Source organism: Carassius gibelio, chromosome A20, assembly GCF_023724105.1.
Source record: "Carassius gibelio isolate Cgi1373 ecotype wild population from Czech Republic chromosome A20, carGib1.2-hapl.c, whole genome shotgun sequence".
Classification (NCBI taxonomy): domain Eukaryota; kingdom Metazoa; phylum Chordata; class Actinopteri; order Cypriniformes; family Cyprinidae; genus Carassius; species Carassius gibelio.
In genome coordinates, this window is record NC_068390.1 from 18,779,247 (window position 1) to 18,799,730 (window position 20,484).

The 20,484-nt window shown below is 36.7% G+C and overlaps 2 protein-coding genes across 7 annotated transcripts in view; one reads left to right on the top strand and one right to left on the bottom strand.

Annotated features, from left to right (window-relative positions):
• Positions 1 to 13,019, bottom strand: part of LOC127938085 (fibronectin type III domain-containing protein 1-like) — a 33,685-nt gene extending 20,666 nt beyond the window's left edge. Inside the window, exons 1-9 of the mRNA XM_052534491.1 lie at positions 12,920 to 13,019; positions 9,288 to 9,482; positions 9,099 to 9,185; positions 6,920 to 6,979; positions 1,997 to 2,206; positions 1,711 to 1,809; positions 1,513 to 1,633; positions 816 to 1,003; positions 105 to 212 (exon numbers count right to left, since the gene is read on the bottom strand). Of these exons, the coding sequence (XP_052390451.1) occupies positions 105 to 212; positions 816 to 1,003; positions 1,513 to 1,633; positions 1,711 to 1,809; positions 1,997 to 2,206; positions 6,920 to 6,979; positions 9,099 to 9,185; positions 9,288 to 9,482; positions 12,920 to 12,992 (1,141 nt within the window). The 5' untranslated portion in view covers positions 12,993 to 13,019. The remainder of the gene's footprint in view (positions 1 to 104; positions 213 to 815; positions 1,004 to 1,512; positions 1,634 to 1,710; positions 1,810 to 1,996; positions 2,207 to 6,919; positions 6,980 to 9,098; positions 9,186 to 9,287; positions 9,483 to 12,919) is intronic.
• A 986-nt stretch (positions 13,020 to 14,005) lies between these two features.
• LOC127938468 (otoferlin-like) overlaps positions 14,006 to 20,484 on the top strand; it is a 47,423-nt gene continuing 40,944 nt past the window's right edge. For all 6 annotated transcript variants that reach the window (XM_052535102.1, XM_052535105.1, XM_052535106.1 and 3 more), the window contains exons 1-2: positions 14,006 to 14,362; positions 16,339 to 16,397. In XM_052535102.1, the coding sequence (XP_052391062.1) occupies positions 14,284 to 14,362; positions 16,339 to 16,397 (138 nt within the window). In that variant the 5' untranslated portion in view covers positions 14,006 to 14,283. The remainder of the gene's footprint in view (positions 14,363 to 16,338; positions 16,398 to 20,484) is intronic.

A 20,484-nucleotide genomic window follows, 5' to 3' on the forward strand; every position in this document is an offset into this window, starting at 1 on the left:
CAAGGCACAAGTAATGTTGGGTGATTACACAATAAACAAATATTTATTCCTATGGTTAATGTGGATCTCACTGAACTGACAGCCTACCTACCCTGTGGTCTTACCTCTTATTCGGCCATTTGTTTGCTCAGGCGGATCCCAGGTTGCTGTGACAGCAGTACCTTTTCCTCTAAGTGGTTTTACTTGAAAGTTTTCTGGAGGGCCAGAAGGAGCTGCATTGACAACGATGAGTAAAAGTCAAACTAGGACTGACAAACAAATGATTTTACAAACTATATGGAGCACTGTCTATTCTCTTAAACTTTACTTATTTTTTTCTGCGTTGAGATTTTTCAGATGGAAACAATAGGAATGAAGTCATTCTGATTATTCAAAAATAGAGTAAACCGATCAAATAGAGAGTAAACAGAGATGTTAGAACATGCTTACATGGTTTCAGAAACTAAGGCAAGATTGTTTTGAGTATTTGTGCATTTGTATGGGTGTACAGAACAATACAAACACCCTTTTGCTTATCCTTTGCTTCATTAGTATATTTTCAGACATGCAATAAAAGAGCAGAATCTAATTCAGTTCACTTAAAAATGTTGATTTAAACCATGTTAAATAAAAAAAAGAACTTCTAGTAATATTTTATCATAATCTTTTAATTCTGTATGGTGTTCAATCTGACAGTGACCCTTTTAGTTTGCAGATAATTATATCTAGTATTTGTTATTATATCACTTTAATAACAAATATTATCTGGATTTATCTCCTCAGCAGTGCAAACTAAGCAAAACATCTGGGTTAAAGTTCAGGGACTGTAAACAAACCTGATTCAGGGGTTCTCTGGAACACAGATGCACTCCATTTTCCCTTCTGATCTCCTTGCGAGATACAAATAGAAAACTCGTACATGCTGTCAGCAGAGAGCGTTTCAATTATGAGACGTCTCTGAGTGGTGTCCTTGTATTCCCATCGAGCAGATTCTCCTTTCTCTCTGTATTTCACAGTATAGTACCTGCACACACATCAATTCTAAAGCTCAATATATACTACGCTTCCAAACTTTGGGGCCTCTAATCAGAAAGGACACATTCACAGTAATGACACAGACACAGTAAAGACATTCATAATACATTCATTACGAAAGATGTCTGTTTCAAATAATGCTGTTCTTTGAACATCCTTTTCATCAACTGCTTTAACACGGATTATTACAAGAAATGTTTATTGAGCACCAAATATGCAAATTAGAATGATGATCACACTGTTGATTGAAGTTATGGTTGCAAAAAATCAAGGTTTGCCATCACGGGAATTAATTATAATTTAAAACGCATTAAATGTAAATGTAGAAAACATTCCTTTTAAATTGTAATTAATATTTCAAAACTCTTTAACTGTATTTTTGTTCAATAAATGCAGTCTTGGTGAGCAAAAGACATCTTATCAACTTCTGAACAGGAGAATATATAATGCACCCAACATACCAATTGGCCCACCAAAAATGATATAATTCATTTTTACCTGGATCCTCCTGGTATTTCCTTCTTCTTTTCGACAAGTGGATCAATCCAGGTAATAAGGACAGACTGAGGAGATAATACTCTAACTGTGATGTCCTCTACGTCATCCACAACCTCCGGCTCTAACATAAACGCATAAAAAAGGGAGTTAAAATACTGAATATGGAGTTCTAGTTAGTACTTGTGATCTGTGATATACCTGTTGTTACTTTTTTATTCATGGTAGCCGTGGTGATGGGTGCACTCCTCCCCTGGGCTCTGGGTGCCTGCAGTGATACCACATAGACGGACTCAGATGCTACGAACAGAGGGGGGATACCAGATACGCCCATGTATCATTACACATTACCTGCTATTGGACATACTGAAGACATGCAATCTGAGGTCTATTTACAAATATTTTAACCTGAATTCAAATGCATACACTATGTATGTCTCAAACAATATTCCTTTTAGCCCTTACACATCCAGACTTTTATGCTTACCCATTTTGTGCTTTTTAGCATTACGCTGGTCTGCTTGGTGCTCGCTGAGGTCCACTCTGTGTTTGTTTTGGGGTCGCAGAGGGAGGCGTCTTACTGGAAGAGGGGGTTCTGGTCCTGAGGATGACTGAGGGGCCCTCTGCTGTCCTAGTGCTGTCCTCTGAGTTGGGGGCTGTGGGTTAATCTGTGATGAAGTTATAGACACAATCCTGCCTAATGAAGAGAGAGACAGAGCAAATAATGTGTTATGTGATTCAACATCTAATTTGAACATTATTTAATATATACGTTATGACAAAATATGACAAACAAAACAAACAAAATATTACAACATCTGTAAACCCAAAAAGTTGTATTAAATAAAAAAAATAATAAAAAGAAACTGTAACATTTTCACTAGTGGTTTTATAATTGTAAATGTCATTACACTTGCAATCACTTACATGAAAAAAAAAAAAAAGTAGCAAATAACAAAGACACATGGAGATTTGCTAAAGTGAGTACAGTTACTGAGCCACACAGTTTACAGTCTTGTGCACTCTCACTTCCTCTCTCTTATTGCTTTACTGTAATCACTAAACTGACGGGACTTGGCAGGCGAATGAGACAGTCAGACAGTCTTCCTCTTCTCTTTCCTTCAACACACTGCTTCACGCGCATCTCTCTGTCTCTCCCTCTAATGATAATGAAAAACAGTCCCCCTCTTTTTACATCCATCTTTCTTTTCGGTTGTAGTCAGACTTTCTCATAAGAGTCTGTGCGTAATTTAAAGGTTGATTGTAACAGTTAAAAGAGGGCGTTTTCAAAGTTAGTTTGAAAATGCTTTATTTTTATACTTCTGCTAGTTAACACTAATAGCACACAAACTGTCCACCCTTTAACTTTAATATAAATATACGTTGTTCTGACCAAGGTAAGTTTTTTAAAACTCTGAACCAATTACTTCTCAAAATGATACACAGTTTTGAAGCACTCCAAACACCACAGGCGGACAGCACCCGCAGATCAAAACAATGTACAGTAAATTCATCAAAATCTCAGCTCAAACATGTATAATGACATTTTATTTTACAAATCAATGGCAAATGTTAAATTGAAAGTTTGGTCTATTAAATGTAACCCACAAATAATCAAAATTAAGGTTCTGTAAAATGTTTGTTCTTTTATTAATGTATAGTGCTTGTTTTGTGTGTTATTAGACAGGCTCCTTTTAGTATTATCCACATATTAAAATTAAATAAAGTAAAAAAGAACATACATTGTAAAACTGACCTGAAAGCAGTTCAAATAAATCTTTCAAAACTTCATGAAGCAGTGTTTTGAAAGCGCCCATTGATAATGTTAGGTCATTTTGAGGACTAAAGAATGAAAACAAAAGGGAGAAAAGGAAGAAGTCAATCCTTTATAGGCTCATATAAAGCGTTTCATATCCTTTATGGCTCAGCATTTTTGTGAGGGTTTTGACTAAAAGCATGCCTTGTGTGCACGCTTGAAGAATGTCTTATGATTGCACTGCCATCACTTACTCAATACTTACTCTACCAGAATTATATACACCTAATCTAATAAAAAGTGTCAGGTCTCGAAATGAACTGAAATGATAGTAACAGCAACTCATTTTCCTCTGTACACAAAAACAGACACTAATTCCCACTTCCCATTCAGATAGTGCAGCCAACACAGCTGAGGCAGGCTCACATATCACTGGCCTTATAACAGGGGTGAAACATAGTAGCTCACCCTTCTCTAACTCTTTCTCATTGTTTTTACAGTGTCAGTCTTCCAAGTCCATGTCTTGGATACATGATTTATTCACTGATTTTACAAATTATCTCCAAGAATTCTCTCTCTGTGGGCATCTGTCTTTTGTTAACCCAGAGGCAAAGCCAGAGAAAAATTAGAGCAATGCTATGGTAACATCATGACAATAGCAAAGAACAAACATGAACTGGATAAAATTGTTGGAAAACCAAAAATTGTTGGAAAATTTCTTTCTGGAGATGTTAATGAAGTGACCACAATCACTATTTCTGTGTTCAAATAACTTTATACATTAGTAAACAGAGAATTCTGCAGTATTGTCTATTCTAAATCTATGACAGAAGTGCAAAATTCTGAAGTAAAAAAAAACAAACAAAACAGAAACAGTATTTTCATGTAAAACTAAAACATACTCTCAGGTTATGCATGGAACCATGGTTCTCTGATAAAAGGGAACGAGATGCTGTGTCCTCCAGAGGGAGCTGGGGAATGCCTCCACTGTGACCAGTGTCTGAAGCATGAATAAAAACAAAACAAAAAAAACAATCAACTTGACCTCGGCAGGCGGCAGCCTATGACGTAAACAAATAAAGTGACTGTGGGCATAATGGGCATAAACGAGCACCTGCAGAATGCATCATCCACTTATTTGTCTGAAGTGACATTCAGCCAAATATGGTGACCCAAATGCTCTGCTTTTAACCCATCCAAAGTGCACACACACACACAGTGAACACACACCCGGAGCAGTAGGCAGCCATTTATGCTGCGGCGCCCAGGGAGCAGTTGGGGGTTCGATGCCTTGCTCAAGGGCACCTAAGTCGATTGGGAGTCCAACTCTCTAACCATTAGGCCACGACTTCCCTGAAGGGGATGCAGGCAGGAATGCCCGAAGCATGGCACAGGGACGCAATGTCTCGTTCCATATTATCAGGGAACCATGGTTACATGCATAACCTGAGACGTTCCCTTTCAAAAGGGAACTCCACGCTGCATCCTTGAGAGGGTGCTAGGGGAACATTATACCAACACTGCCATACTGATGGATGGGGGCCCAAATAACTGGATTCCCTAAGTCAAAGACTCAAGGCACATCATTCCCAGCAAAATTGCTTTGGCCAGAACCTGGGCTACAAAGCTCTACAGGCAGGCTCAAAGCTCGCCAACATCATAGATTAGCTCACCCACCAAATTATGGAACTGGAAGACTGGAGGTCTAAGCATAATGACTCTCTAAACCAAGAGGAGACTTAGCTACACACAACACCAGAGGCAGTTAGTGAGGATCAAAAGAAAGAGCTTATATACTATATTACTGCCAAAGGTGGAGCTCTGAAGAGCAGAGGCTTCAGCAGAATGACTCTTAAATGAGAGGTAGCCTAACAACACTCAGGCCTAATGAAAGTTCTAAAAAGTGGAGGTCTCATCATAACGAGACCTGACTACACTCAATGCTAGACACAGTTAGAGAGGCTTATGATAGAGCCTACATATTAATAGTACTGTCTAAGCAGAGCTCTAGGAATCAAGCACTCAGCATAACAACCCTCTATAGCAAGGGGAGTGCAATCACTCACGCATATGGATCAGCGTACTCAGTACAAAGACCCTCAAGTGAGGGGAGTAAACTAAAGCTTGACGTGAAGAGCTTGACTATCAAGGAGGCCCACAAGACCCTGACAACCTAAAACAGCCACAGAACTCTGTAGAATAGCAACCTTCAAAGGGAGGGAAGCTACCAGGCTCAAGAACAGCTGATCGGGGAGGCTCACACAGAGCAAAACCTGAAATAACTGCAAAACAAAAATATTAGGGAGCAGAATGCTCAGAATAGCTGTCTAGGCGAGAGGAGCAGAAACCATGCTCCACCTAAGTACATAAACCTGGGCTGAGAGGATGAGGAGGCTCAGAGGAGGCTTGAAAGAGAGCTTAACAACACAAAGAAACTTGCTATTGCATCAAGTCAGGAGCCTCCTTCATCAATAATGTAGATATCAGAGGTTTTGAACTATAATCGATATCTCACATTATACACAGTTCCTATTCTGTAAAATAAAAAATAAATAAAAAAGGAATCTTAAAGAGAAAGCACTCCTTGTCAGATTCCTTCCATGCCCAGCCTACAATCCCCGTGATTGGTCTGATTAACTGCCTCGGCTGCTGTGAGACCCAAAAAACGTCAAGAATCCCCTCAGGAATCAGGCAAGATAAGAAACTGCCATGAAAGCATCGCATTAAGCTTGTTCAACTCCCTCGAGAGGCAAACGCGCTCGTGCAAATGCTGACAAAGAACTTGAGAACAGACCTCTACACTCGTAGTTCAATGAATGCAAACAGAGAGCGCATCCTTCTCTCACATGAGTCAAATGCATGTGCTTCCGTACATAAGACTTGAAGACAAAGAAGTGGATGACGTATTCTGCAAGTGCTCTTTTATGCCTGCAGTCACTTTTGTTTTTGTCATAGGCTGCGGCCTGCCAATGTCAAATTCATTGTCTTTTTTTTTCATTCATCCCTCAGACACCGGTCATGCTGGAGGCCTTCCCCTAGCACCCTCTAGAGGATGCAACATGGAGTTCCCCTTCAAAAGGGAATCTTATAGTTTTACTTGCAACAGAAAACCCTTTTTCCCCAGTGTATGCTAGACCATTGATCACATGTAATTTGTTCACATGTGTTTTCATCTCTTTTACTCTCTTGAGATTGTAAGAAACTAAAACACTCTTCGGGATTCCTTATTCTCTTCAGAGGGCTCATGTATACAGAATTTGGCTTCCGATGGGCTCAGTGGATTCATAAAGAAGATAAATAAAAGCTTTGATTTAACAAATTCACAGTTGACAAACTGCCACTGTCTTTGCAGAAACTTGGTGTATCGGAGTTCTCTGGCATTCAGACATGTCCAAACTTTAAACTTTCCCAAAGGAGTAGCAACATAGATGTTTTCCATAAGCCTGCAAGTCTGAAATCTGTCATTTGCCATTAATGTACAGAAACAACTACATTTTTAAGAACATGTAGTCTGAAGTGGAACTAGCATTCCATAAAATTGTATTCTCATGACTATTTTCTCATAACTCTTTTATGTTTATCTTGAAACTGCTTGAAAAAAGTCCTCATAAAATGGTTGTGCATAAATATAGGCTGGGAAAATATTGGGCCTACCTGGAGAGGATCTATTGAAAGGCTCGACTGCAAAACCATCCAATTGCACCCACTCTCCCCCTGCAATAAAAAAGAGCAACATGGTTATACATAAAGAAGCACAATATATACCATATCAGTTATTGGACATATTGTATCTTTGCATTAATATTAATATCATAAAAAACACTTTTAAAACATTTAACACACATTCAATTTGTTTATAATTTTTTTTTAGAAAATCTCAAAACATCCATTTTTCATGCTGTACATTATTATGTTGTTATGCTTAAATTCACTTTTGAAAACAATTGATTTTGGTTTTTAGTATTATATTTGTAATTTATTTTGAGGAAATTGTTTAGCCTTATCATACAAATTCAAATCTGTGCATAATAAATGAGTAAGACACGTGACCTTATCAACTATGGATAAGATGCTTTTATAACTGAATTACTCAATAAAAACTGAGTATGCCTAGATCCTGCTTGTTAGAGAGGGACATACTAAAAAAAAAAAAAAAAAAAAATTAAGGGAAAATCTTTATGTGGCATGCATTGGACGAGTGACTGGATACCACAACACAAGGCTTAAGGCTCTTTACTCAAGCTCTCGGTTGGATACAAAAACAAGGACTGGCCACATAAATGCTCTATCTTTGGAGAATTCAATCTAAACAGATGCCAGTTATTTGAAAAACAGAAACGACCATATGTCCCTAAACCCTGCAGTCTACACATAAGTGTGTGTTAACCATCCAGTCTGGCTTAATATTGTGAAATGAGCTAAAAGCATAGAGAGCACTAAAGTTATAAATACTTTTCTTGTAAAAACCAAATAATAACGTGTGTTAGAGTCTAATGAGTCTAAATTAATGAGGCTAATAAAAGTGTAAATGTACAGTAGACAATTAATGACATCTATGTACACTGGGGTGGTATTTTTTCGAAAGGTACAAATATTTAGGTACTAGAATGTGCACTTCAGCTAATATGTACATTTATGGTTCTTATATGCACACTTTAGGGATAAATAATAGTACTTTTTGAAAGGGTGCTGCCACAGTGACAGCTTTAGAGAATGTATACAGTGACCAGTAAAATGTTGTGTACACTTAAGCCAAAGTTAAAAATTAATGAAAGAAAGGTTTGTTGTGCTGTCCTCTATTTATTTTCAAATGTATTAAATTAGAAATATATATTTCAATTATATATACACCACTGGTCTGTCACAAAGAAATTAATATTCTTATTCAGCAAGGATGCATTACATTGATCAAGTGACAGTAAAGCCATTTATAATGTTACAAAAGATTTTAATTTTAAATAAATGCGGTTCTTTTCATCAATGAATCCAGAAAAAATATTGCAAAAGAATAGAAAAAGAAAAAATGTATCACAAATTTCCACAAAAATAGTTTTCAAGATTGATAACAATAAGAAATGTTTCTTGAACACCAAGTACAGTAAGCATACAGTATTAGAATGATTTTGATGTATTATGTGATGCTGATGACTGGAGTAATTGCTGCTGAAAATTCAGCTTTTTTGTCACAGCAATAAATTACATTGAAAAAAATATTAAATATTTATTTTAAATTGTAAAAATATTTCACAATATGATTATTTTTACTGTATTTTCTGAACACGTAAATGCACTTCTGGCATGCATAAGATACTTCTTTTAAAAAAAAGAATACCCCAAATATTTGAAAGGTAGTAGTTTGTGAAGTTTAATATTTGATCTTGTAAGTAATTCATTTTTGTGTTCAGCTTGAGTGTCAAAATTTTTTCAGGGGCCACTGTATGTATACAACGATGAGGGATTCCTGTTTTGTTATACTTAAAGGAAATTGCCCTAGATGTAAAAAGTTTAACATCATGTCATTCCAAACCTGTATGACTTTTGGAGAAAATAAAAGAAGACTTGAGGTCCAAACAACACTGGACCTCATTGACTTTCAACAAATGGACAAAAAAAAAAGGAAATTTTTCAAATGTGTTCTACACAAGCAAAGAAATGCATACAGGTTTGAACGACATACATGACACACTTTTTGGTTAAGTTTAAAAGCATGCATATGTGTTTTACGTGCATGCTGTGTTTTATATAGTCATGCATCATTGTACAACAGTGAAGAAAATAGAGAGTCATAGAGAAACATGCAGGTCTCTATCCACACACACAGACAAGCACACACCTCCTGGAGTCTCTGCCCTGTAGACAGGTTTACTCATCCCATCCTTATTCTCTGCACTCATCTTGAGAAAATGCAGGACTCCAGGCTCTAAAACAACACAACATGCACATGAGAGCCCGAAATAGTGCTCAAGTACTCAATGTGTGTCTCTAGCTTTTAATTTAATAAATAAATGAATTTCACTCTTACCTACGTCCTCTAGTAACTCTGACCGTCTGTCCTTGTCGACAGTGACGAAGCGCAGTGATTTCATGGACTTCCCATAGCCGATGCTGTAGCTGTCAACAGGCTGTCCATCCAGCTCACTGGGTGGATCCCACGTGACCTTTAACCCCTTATCCACCGAGGTCAGCTTCACATTGCGTGGCGGCAGTGGCTTAGAACCTGGGAGAGAGTACAGTCTGGTGAGTTCGTTATTGCAAGATTGCAGTTTCTAAGTTCAGCAAATCAAGAATTAACTATCTTATAAGCTACTATTAGACTAAGTATGGGATATTGAGGGTGACTGTCACAAAATATATCCCAAATCATGACCACAAAATTAAGCGAAGAGTGCATGAATGCATGTGATTATGTGATTGACCAATCAGAATTACGTAATGTAGAGGGCCATCTATCAAGGCAAAATGAAACTAAATTGTAAACCTAGCATGAAAATTCGCTTAGTGGGAGTCATAGTGTTTAATGTAGAGCTGTTGTATAAATTCACTTCCTTATGGCTTAAACAAGAGAAACAAGAGCTATAGCCCTCAGTTAATTCAACTGGAAACTGTCTGAAATTCTTTAGTGTGCTCAGGCTGTTTTTATAACCCTACAGAGAAAATGTCTCATCACTGTGCCGGTTTACCTTACAACAGTATGACCCTGGCATAAATTCAAGTGAAAGATTCAATCTCTTATCATTTATTTAAGTGTACATTGACATGTGACTCTCGGTCACTGCTTTATAATGTAATGGAACATCTCTCCACATAATCTGGAACCACATCACACGTCATTGCACTTACAACTAACACACACACACACACAGACCACAGAAACTTCAGTCTGTGACTTGGCCCATATAAAAATTTATGATGTAGGGTGGGTTCACATTTTGATTAAATCAAGACTTGTTAGACATAAGAATAAGATCTTTCTCCAAAAATAAACATTTTATACTGGAGGAAACTAACTGAGGCTCATATTATAATGTGGACATCACCTAGATCAGTGGTTCTCAAATTTGGGTAATTCTGAACAACAGCTACTGAGCAGGCAAACAAAAATTTAATTAATAAAAATAATAGTAATTATGTCAGTTTTTTATTGTATTTTGGAAAATAAATATACTTCTTTAAATAAATAAAAATGGTTGTGACTATATAAAAGCACAGACTGGTGATATTGTCTCTAAAGATGTTGAGGGTATGAAGAAATTTTCACTAAACCCCTGGTAAAGTGGGTGACTGCTTTCCATTCTTGTCTCAAACATTGTTTTTTTTAATTAAAACAAATAATGTATTGCTTTTAATTTGCAGTAATAGCTGGAAATGTTACAAATTGACTTCATGACAGCTATTAAAAAATAAACGTTGTAATTTTTAACCCATTCTAACTGATGTTTCCAAGACTATCACAATTTGCTAACGCAATTCTGACATCGATGTAAGCCAGTTAGATTGACGACATATTTCCATCAGCAGAATTAGCAAATCAGTGTTCAATAAATCACAGAAAAAATCTAATATTTAGATTAGCCAGGCATGAATCACATGTACATACTTAAAACAAATGTAAGATTGTTGGAATGTGGGAACTGTCAGCTGTCCTGAAACTCTTTCATAGTGGCCCTTGGCCATTGTCCATTCCTTTATTAGGAAGGTGAAAGTAAATGCCCTGTGGTCCTGTTGTCAGTTCTTTTAGAAAGACCTGTAGGGCAAGCACCTGCTGCTCTGACATCATTTTCTCAGTGAAAGGCATACATAAACTCTCACAAACATACTCTTTGCTTATTATTTTCATTCAGGTTCCTGGAGGACATTCACACAAATGCAAGAAAGTATTTAGAGTGTATTATTGTTTGAGTCAACAATAGCTTAGTGCTTTTAGATAGACCGCCTGAGATACAAAATACCCAGGTGTTTTATAAGAGGGAATCTGATGATAGACAATGCTCAAGCACCTGAGTGACAGGTTGAGCGTGGGCATTGTGCCAGCTACTATAGCACACTCACTTATCGACAGATTCTAAACCCTCCAGCCTTGCCTACGTCAATCAAAGGCTTTCCGCAAATTCCTTGGTTAATATCTGAGCAAGATTAAATTCCAGTAGCTGGTCGGGGCATGATTCTTCGCTTCCTCTCACTCTCTGGCAGAGCTCTTACCTCACAACATAAGCTCATTCTTACCGGAATATCAACAGACTTGATGTTAAAGTCCAGGGTTGTGGAACAAAACCCTGAGACTCATTCCTTCCAATATATATTTTATCTGTCAAGCAGATGTCTGGAACGGTTTTGAAGCTGCAGTTGGGCACCATTCTAAGATCTAGAAGGGTTTTTTTTCTTTCTTTGTTTTACTGTCTACATCATATCTGAGCAGGTGGTGGCTTCAAGGTTTAGTTGTGTTGAATGTATTTTGTTTTGTTGAAGATGGAGAGAAGAGGAAAAGAGAAGAATACTGGATAAAATGCAGCTGCTGATGGCAGTCCCAGGCAGCACTGGGGTGACCTCATTTAAAGAACATTTCCAAAACACTTTGAAAGAGCAAGTGAGAAATAAAACCCCCGTTGTAACGTGGCAGCTAAAACAGCTCAGTAGGACTTAGCTACTACTTTTCTCATCCAAGAATCCTCTGCTCCACTGCATTCTCCTCAGAATTAGTTGGGACAGGCAGAGTGAAAGAAAGATGTGGAGGGAGAGAAAATGTGGCTAAAATTGATTTGAAGAGCTGTAAGCAAATGAATGTCTAAAACATCTGTGACCTTTTAAAGAGGTTAACTGTACTTCCTGTCCTGGCCCTAATGTGATAAAACATTTACTAAGAACTGCACTTACATCCCATCTATCTATCTATCTATCTATCTATCTATCTATCTATCTATCTATCTATCTATCTATCTATCTATCTATCTGTCTGTCTGTCTGTCTGTCTGTCTGTCTGTCTCTCTATCTGTCACTCTGTCTGTCACTCTGTCTGTCTGTCTGTCTGTCTGTATAGGGAATCCAATCAGGATATATAGATTTTTAAACGCACCTAAACTCTACTAAATGAGCTACAGAAATTAATTACAAAGGTGACATTAGCATCAGTCGATGTTGTACAGTAAGTATTAGTCTCGTACATGTAGACATGTAGACATACATATGATCACCTTATTTGAAACTGATTCAAATGGATAAAAAAATGGACTTGATTTTAAATATATATATATATATATATATATATATATATATATATATATATATATATATATATATATATATATATATATATATAAGTTTGTGCACCTGCCTGTGGCTTAGCTGATCAATCAGCTGTTCAGTCTTGCCCATCATGCATTATTAGTGCTGGAAATGTTTAAATAAATAACAAAAACAGGACTTAAACGTCCAGATTCACAAACCGCAGGTGGTTAATTCAAGCCATTGGTCATAAGTGCTTTGAAATAATCTTTAAAGTACAAGATGACAGCATCATTACAGAAAGCCCTGGCAATTATAAGCTAGACAAAATATACTTAACGATTTACTTTTAAAATCTAAAATTAAATTATACATAATTTGAATAAAATACAAAGCTTGATTTTGTGAATTATAGAGATAAGCAGATTGACCTACCCGACAGTAGTGGGCTCTGGGTGCAGAGTGTGACCAGGAGCCCGAGAAGAGCTCGTGCCCGTGCAGGAGACATTGCAGACAGTGCTTCAGTATCACGGCAATCCGCTACACTGAGGGAAGCAAGGTTATGGGATGCTCGGATGCTCCGCTGCCAGCTACCGTCAGTCTGTGCGCTCTTTCCCAAACGTTGTCTCCCTCTTCTGGGGACGAATGGGACTTGGGGCTACCCAGATATTTCCAGAACAAGGCGATGGAAAGTATTTGGAAACACTTACTCTCCTGTAGAACTCACTAGTGCTCTGTTTATTTTTATAACGTGTTTACCCAAACCTTATTCTGTGTACTCGTGGTAACACTTACGCGTAATTGGTATATTAAGTTAAGGTGTTTGTATTTAATCAGTAGGCTACTGTAGTGTAATTTATATTCAGTTCTAAAATTATAGATTACCGTAAATACATTCGCATGCGCGCAATTTGGAATTCGCCTACAAACTGAAGCAATCTCACTAAGCAAATTCTAAATAGAATGCTTATATATATATTATACCTCGAAAATGTCCTGTAAATTCTTTATATTTGTACACATATACGCAGAACCTGATTTTACCAAGTGAGACATGTTCCTGTGACAACATCTTTGTTGTCACTGAAACAACATTGTGATTAACCAATCAGATTTGAAGAACCAGTTTATAGATTTTGTGAAATGTAGGTTTAAAATCACTTTTTGGTGCTTGTACATCAGTGTCATTATCATTTCCTCTGATTTTAGGGATTACTCATGGTTAAGGTTAGGTAGGGATATGTTAAATACTGTAATATATTTTTGGAGTAAGATAAAACAACAAAACGTCAACCTAGCATTCGTTTTTATTAATAGCTAGTCTGTCAAATTTACGCTAATATACAATATATCAAAACTATGATTTTGCCTTGAATAATAATAAATATAGTAAAAAGCGTTTTGGGTGTTATCTGGTTTCTGCAAGAATCCTTCCCTGATAAAGAGCTTTGACTGTGAGCGACTGCCCCCTGCTGGCGTCATCCGTCATCACACTGCGCTCGAGCGGAGTGGCGAGGCGCATCGCAGAGTGAAGAGAGTCTCGGAGCAGGAACTGACGAATGTACATGTGCGTATAGAAAAGCTAGCAACTGTAATTACTCTTTTCATGTTATTCCGCACAGAGGATGCAGTCTATACGATGAGAGGATTTTTCCCGGTTTTATGTAGCGAATAAAAACAGTTAGGGTATGATTTTATAAGAAGTTATGCAGCGTTGGTCAAGATTGATGCGCGTTCTTTGGGATAAAACATTTTTTATCTTATTATTGTCTTTTTATTTTATCTTATTTTAAGCTAAAATGGCTTTAGTAGTGTACCTGAAGACTGTCACGGAGCTTCGTGGAAAGGGGGACCGCATCGCTAAAGTGACTTTCAGAGGTAGGCTATAGAGCAATATATAGTTTGTGTGCCTCTGTATATTAAGTATCTTGTGTTATATATAGGTTTAATGTTATTTTATCCTGATATTTATATCGTGCATTAGTGCGTAACTTGAGGTTCTGAGGAAAAGTTATAGATATCCAGTTATTCTGAACCGGCATGTCTTTATCAAAGAGCATGGAAGGCTTTTAATATCGCTTTAGATGATTGAAACCTACCTTGCTGGTATAAAAAAAAAATCAAAATTATTGCCTCAGACACAAGCTTGAGCTGCTTTCTGGTTTCATTAAATGTGTAAATGTAGGGTCTCAATTTTCACTGCAGTATTCTTTTATTCATCGTTAATTTCCAGCGATTAATTTTAATCAAATGGATAACTCAATAGGCTACTAAGATTCTTTTTTTAATTGTATTCAATGCATCCAGAAGTATTGTTTAAAGTTTTAAACTGAGAAAAGTGAACCAAATTTGTTTTATCTCATTACTCCTTGTCTTATGAGGCTTGCCTCGAAAATCCATTAGATTTTATATCAGTTAAATGTGGCTCTAAAAACACTAAATATGAATGGCAAGATTTTTTTTCTCCCGATTCTCTTTTTTTTCATCTGTATTTGTATTTCAGCACCTTGGACAGTTGCTCAGAGTTTATCTGACAATTATTTTCTTTCTCATAAAATGCTCTCTGTGTATGTGTGTGAGCAAGAAGGGTTGGGAGACAAATACAAATATACTGTATGTGTGGAGTTTTATGTGTTTCTAGCATATAAAAAGAACAATTACAGAAACACCTTAGTTAAATGGAACAGTAATTAGGTAGGACAAACAACATTTTATTGCTAAAAAAGGAAAGAAAAGAAGACCTGACGCATGTTATAGGAGTAAGCATCTTCAGGTATTAATAGGACTCTTTTTACTGAAGGATGTTTTGAAAGAAATGATGGTCAAGGTGACGGTCGTATTTTTCATATAATTTGATTGAGACACTTCAAATAATAGAAGTCATTTCTCTGTATGATCAATATGTTGTTATGTACCAATCCCCCCTCCCCCTCTCCGAGGGCAATGACTATTAGCTCTCTTGCCACCATTTCCTTCCCTCCCATTTTGGTCTTCCCCTAATGTTCAGCACCCTCAGTGTGCCGTGATCTAAGCTGTCTGGAACGGAAGGGCTCTACTGAGCGGTGTCCTGTTTCTCTGTGGGTTGCATAACTTAGATTGAGTACCTGAGAACAATGAAAAATCATATTAAAAATGTTTCATCAGAGAGAGAAAATTATGGAAAGTACAAAAATATTGTCTGTCAGACATTATAAGATGTGATTACTTTGGAATTGTAAATTTGAAAACTCCCCATAAAGACTGTACATTATGTAATAATAATCTATCAAGATTGTTCTTTTGCTTTACAGGCAGCCCGTCAATTTTTATTAAGTCTTCATCCAGTTTATGCATGTTACATAAACTTTTATCTATGTCTTCTTGTTATTGTCGCCAAGGAAAGCATTTTTTAATCTAGGTTGTGAGCCTTGTGATTTTAGCCTGCAGTTATCTCTATTAATTAAGGCATCAGTGCTGCACAATTCATAAAATATTCAGACTTTAAAGTTAAAAAAAGAAAAAGACAAAGAAAACCGTTTTATGATCTACAGCACTATGTATAGAGGGTAGAAAAGCTCCTGAACAGCCTCAGCCAGCAATGAGTTGGAGATGAGCTGCTGCTTGTTTCTCTGAGACTATAAGAGAACTTTGTTGTCTGTATTTTGAGATTACATAACTTGAACTCATTTCAAAACAACATATACAGGTACATTAAATAATTCAGCCTAATATGACTTGTTTTACGTGTACATTTATAGGATTTGACATTGCAGTCTTCATTATATCACACAATTTATATCACAGTTTTCTTATATATCGCACTGCTTTGATGCTATGCTGCATATTGACCTTTAACCTTGTTTTCCTCCATGCAGGTCTTTCCTTCTTCTCTCGGGTACTGGAAAACTGCGAGGATGAAGCTCGGTTCGAGCAGGTCAGGTTTTTCCCCTGCTGTCTCTCTAGCTTTGGCTATTATCTCAAGCATGTTCAAGTGTGACACTATAACGATGTTGACCTCAGAGCACCGACACATATATACGCTAAAGATTTGATTTCTCTCTCCCCAAGAGAGGATGTGGGGAAGGAATCACACGAGGAATCAGCCTGCTCAACCGTGACCATACACATCACATTTAGCCCTGTGATTCCTATTAATGCTACAGACCCTCTGGCAAGAAACATATCAGTATGAAGTAGCAATAAGCCTGTGGACAAACCAGCTAAATTACTATTAGGCTAATACAGTTCTTTGAATGATCGCTCTCTTTGCTCCAGAATATTCCTTCAGGTCCAAGTCTCCAAAGCTTTGTTACTTTCTAATACCTAAATATGATTTGAGAACATGTGCACATCATGCATTACTGTATCCCCCCCCCCCCCATTAATATTTTCTGATCTTGCAGGAATTAGGAGGTTTTTATTTGCATTGATAATAACTTGCTGGATAAGTATTTTTAAAATAAACCTGTATATCCTCATCATGTGTCCTAATAGTAGGCAGAAGTCAATTCTGTTTTGCTGTCAGTTGTGCCAGGGACTCCCACACTAGTGTTAGCTTCATCTCACCTTTGGAGTTTTTTTTCTTTTTTTCAGTGCTGCAAACAGCAAGAATTATGAAAATGCTTTTTTAATTCTATTTAAAAACGAAGTGCTGCTTCCTTTCTTGCTGGTTGGTCTTTTTATATGTTAATATGGAAGGCAGACAAGAAGAGAGAAAGAAAGTGACTCATAGTGAGTAAAGCAATAAAAAAAAAAAAAAATTGAGATTATCTGAATGTAGAAGAATAAAGCTGAATTTTTTTTCTGCTAAGTGGTGACAATATTTAGTTTTATCTTGCTTTCATATATGCCCCATAATCTTTCCAGTTGAACTCCAGCCTTTAAATTTCCTTTCAATCTCTCACTCATACTTTTGTGGTAATAGTTTAATCATTACTGGGAAGTTAGAGAGGGTCGGTATACCCTTCAAAACTACTGAACTCACTCGCCACTTATGATCACATCACAGCTCTTATATCAAAAATACGGTTCAGAGAACACTCCTAATACTGTAGGACATGCTGTGTCTCTCACTTCTATTTTCTCTTTTATTTAAAAGCATGTTTGTGTTTGGCACATGCATTGTTTTTTCATTCAGGTTTGTCAGGCAGGCACGATCAGGTTTCATATTCATCAGAAGTAATATGAGTTTTAGTGTACTATACCAACACTGACATTTACCGAATACAGGACATAAACAGAAAGTAAACAGACATTATTTAAAAAAAAAGGTGTTTGTGTACATTTTCTGTTGACCATGACAGCCTTTATTCATCATTTGAAGATCAATGACGATCAAATAGCAATATAACTGGGTATATATTCAGGCACAATGAGTGCTGCATAAATTGCATTCAGCACATAAATTGTCATAATATACTCACCCTCATGTCATTCCAGACCCATTGCTTAATGCAATATTTTATTGTACTTTTTGATGCAATAAAGTTTTGATTGTGTGGTCTTTCAATGTTGGGACAGAAGTCTTTCGGGTTTCATTAATATATGTGTTTTGAAGGTCCTAAAGTCTTATGGGGTTGAAAAACATTAGGTTTTTTTAATATTTGGGTTGACTGTTTTTTAATTGAATTTTCCTTACGTCTCTACTAACATATTTGTTCTGAAGTTCTGCTTCTCTTATTTGGTCATGTATCCCACCACTTGTTCTCTAACAGTCTTACTATCTCTTACTACTAGAACAACTAAACTCAGCAGCCCTGTTTTCTAATCCTGCTATGTGCAGCTGAGTACACCTTTCAGGGCTATTGTACTCATTGTACACTCAAATAGACTATTCATTTGAATCAGAAAGGACCCAGACATAGTTTATGCATGAGCAATTATCTTTTTATCTTCAACAAGCTCACAGACACTGAAAAAGACAAAACATAAATCATGCATCCTGCTTCAGGCCAGCAACCTGATGTGACTGTGATGGACAGGCAATGTTACAAGCAGATGCTAACTGCAGCTACGTGCTAAATTGCCCTTCTTCACATAAGCTTTGCAGAAGTGCTTGTCTTTAAAACATTGAATTTATCTGCAGGAGTTCAGCCACGGCTGCTGATATGAACATTAGTTGCTCGCACTGGTTAAGGCGCATCTTGTGGTGGATGAAACTTTAGTGGATAGAATACCCAGTTCAGACATACAGATTTAGATTCTGTTGCTTGTACTCAAGCGTTTTAATGTGAAACATATAAAAAGGGAGTGATTCATGGAGAAAGACTTTGCTGAATACTTTGTGGCAGGCAATTTCTTTGCAATCTTGTAATGTCTAAAAATGTTATTCTCAACCAGGGGAACGTGAACCCCAGGTAGTTCTTAAACAGCTTTCAAGGAGTGTTTGGAAAGACTTCACTTTGGTAGTCTTGTAAGTATTTTAACCTGTAAATCATAACTTTTAACTAGATATTTCATGTTTGTTCATGAGCTTCCATGCTATTTACATTCCAACATTGGTAGACTTATTGGTAGATGGTATAAACATGCCATCTGGATTTTATTATATAAATACATTTGCTGTTAGGTATTTCAGAGAAAGTTTCTCTGGATTGGCCCTTGTAGAAGACATACAAGCTCAGATGTCTTATAATTTACAGAAAAAGCTATGGTGAGCTGTTTTTCTTTCACAGTGTCAATTATTTTTAATTTAAAAGTTAATGTTTCTTCTAACTTCTTTAATGTAAGTGAAGGAACATATTTGTGGTTTTATTTAGAAGAAAGGATACTTGAGCCTCACTAACGGGGCTGTGGGGGTGCATAAAACAATAAATGCTGGGACACTATGTGCCACGACTAAAATATGGTCCTAGTAAAGTACATTTTCTGTGAATGCTAATGAGTGAATACTTGAAGTGATGACATAGTAGTACAGGAATACATCATATAACCAGAGGCAATAAAAGTATGTTTAAAAAATGAATGCTTGCCCCAAATCCTTTTTTGATTAAAAAATGTGTCTGCAAGAGATCATGAAGATGATATTATAGCACCACTGCAGCTGTTTGTATTAATGCGTGCATATGCCTTAAAGGATGTTTATATGTGAAGACTGACAAACAGAATTTTCCCCTGCCTTATTACTCTCCCATGCATTTAACACTCTCTGCTGGTGCTTGTTATTGCTGAAACATGCAAAACTAGCCCCCACTAGTTCACATGCACTTCACAAAACTTCAGCTTTGCCTATCACACTGCATCAGTGTCTCAGTGAAGAAATAAGAGTTGCTTTCTCATTATGCTGATGGGGAATTGTCTCATCGTGACCTGCAGATCTCATCTGATATGATCATTCTCCTAAATGGCCCAATGAAGCATTAAATTCCACCAACCTCTCTCGTTTGTCAGTTTAATTATTTTAACAGCTTTTTTTTCTTCTTGAGTATAACAGTTTTCAGCCACATGCTTCTCACTGACATTTCTCTGAAATGCGAAATGTTGACATTCCACATTAGATGCTGTGTTTTTAATTTTAATGTAAAATATTTCTAAATGTCTGAATTAAGTAATATTTTATTCTTTCAGCAGATACATCTTAAGTAATATTTTATTCTTTCAGCAGATACATCAAGATAAGCAGCTAAAATTGTATTCTATGTATAGTTTTTTTTTGGGGGGGGGGGGGCATGCAATTAAAATTATAATTATTTTTTTATTTTATTGGATGCACCTTGACTTAAAAGACTTTAAAAGTTCAGATGAATTTTAATTAATTATTTTCCCCTGCTATCTGTGACCCAATCAGAACAATGTTGGGTTTTGTAGCAGTTGAGAACCATTGGTGTAAAATAGTCTTCTATAGGAAGGTGTGGATTCTGTTCATAGACAAATAAATGAACAAAAGTTCTGGTGACTTATTTTATCATTCAACAACAGGCTAGCATTTTGCATGTAACTATGTTATTGCCATACAGTACACAATCTGCATTCTACTATGCTTCTGGCTTCTGGCTTCTAACATTATTGTCCCCTGTCTTTAG